The 230-nt window shown below is 68.7% G+C and overlaps 1 protein-coding gene across 1 annotated transcript in view; it reads left to right on the forward strand.

Annotated features, from left to right (window-relative positions):
- Position 1: 1 nt before the first annotated feature.
- FGF4 (fibroblast growth factor 4) overlaps positions 2–230 on the forward strand; it is a gene marked incomplete at its 5' end in the record, with an annotated part of 2,795 nt that continues 2,566 nt past the window's right edge. Inside the window, one exon of the mRNA XM_005426139.1 lies at positions 2–41. Within this exon, the coding sequence (XP_005426196.1) occupies positions 2–41 (40 nt within the window). The remainder of the gene's footprint in view (positions 42–230) is intronic.

A 230-nucleotide genomic window follows, 5' to 3' on the forward strand; every position in this document is an offset into this window, starting at 1 on the left:
CGACGGCCGCATCGACGGCATTCACAGCGAGAATCGATACAGTAAGCCAGCCACAACCCCCGCGAGCGAGACTTTCGGGACGGCCGGAGGGCAGTTCTGCGGGAGGGGAGCGACTGAGCTGCCCCGGAGAGGGGCATGGCCCGAAAGGAGGGTGGGTGCATGGCAGACCTCGAGCTTCCCTCAAAAGTCCGGCCGCAGGCAGCACCGCGGGGCTGCGCCCCTCGGCTCCC

The sequence above is a fragment of the Geospiza fortis genome, unplaced genomic scaffold, assembly GCF_000277835.1.
Source record: "Geospiza fortis unplaced genomic scaffold, GeoFor_1.0 scaffold590, whole genome shotgun sequence".
In the NCBI taxonomy this organism is placed as follows: Eukaryota; Metazoa; Chordata; class Aves; order Passeriformes; family Thraupidae; genus Geospiza; species Geospiza fortis.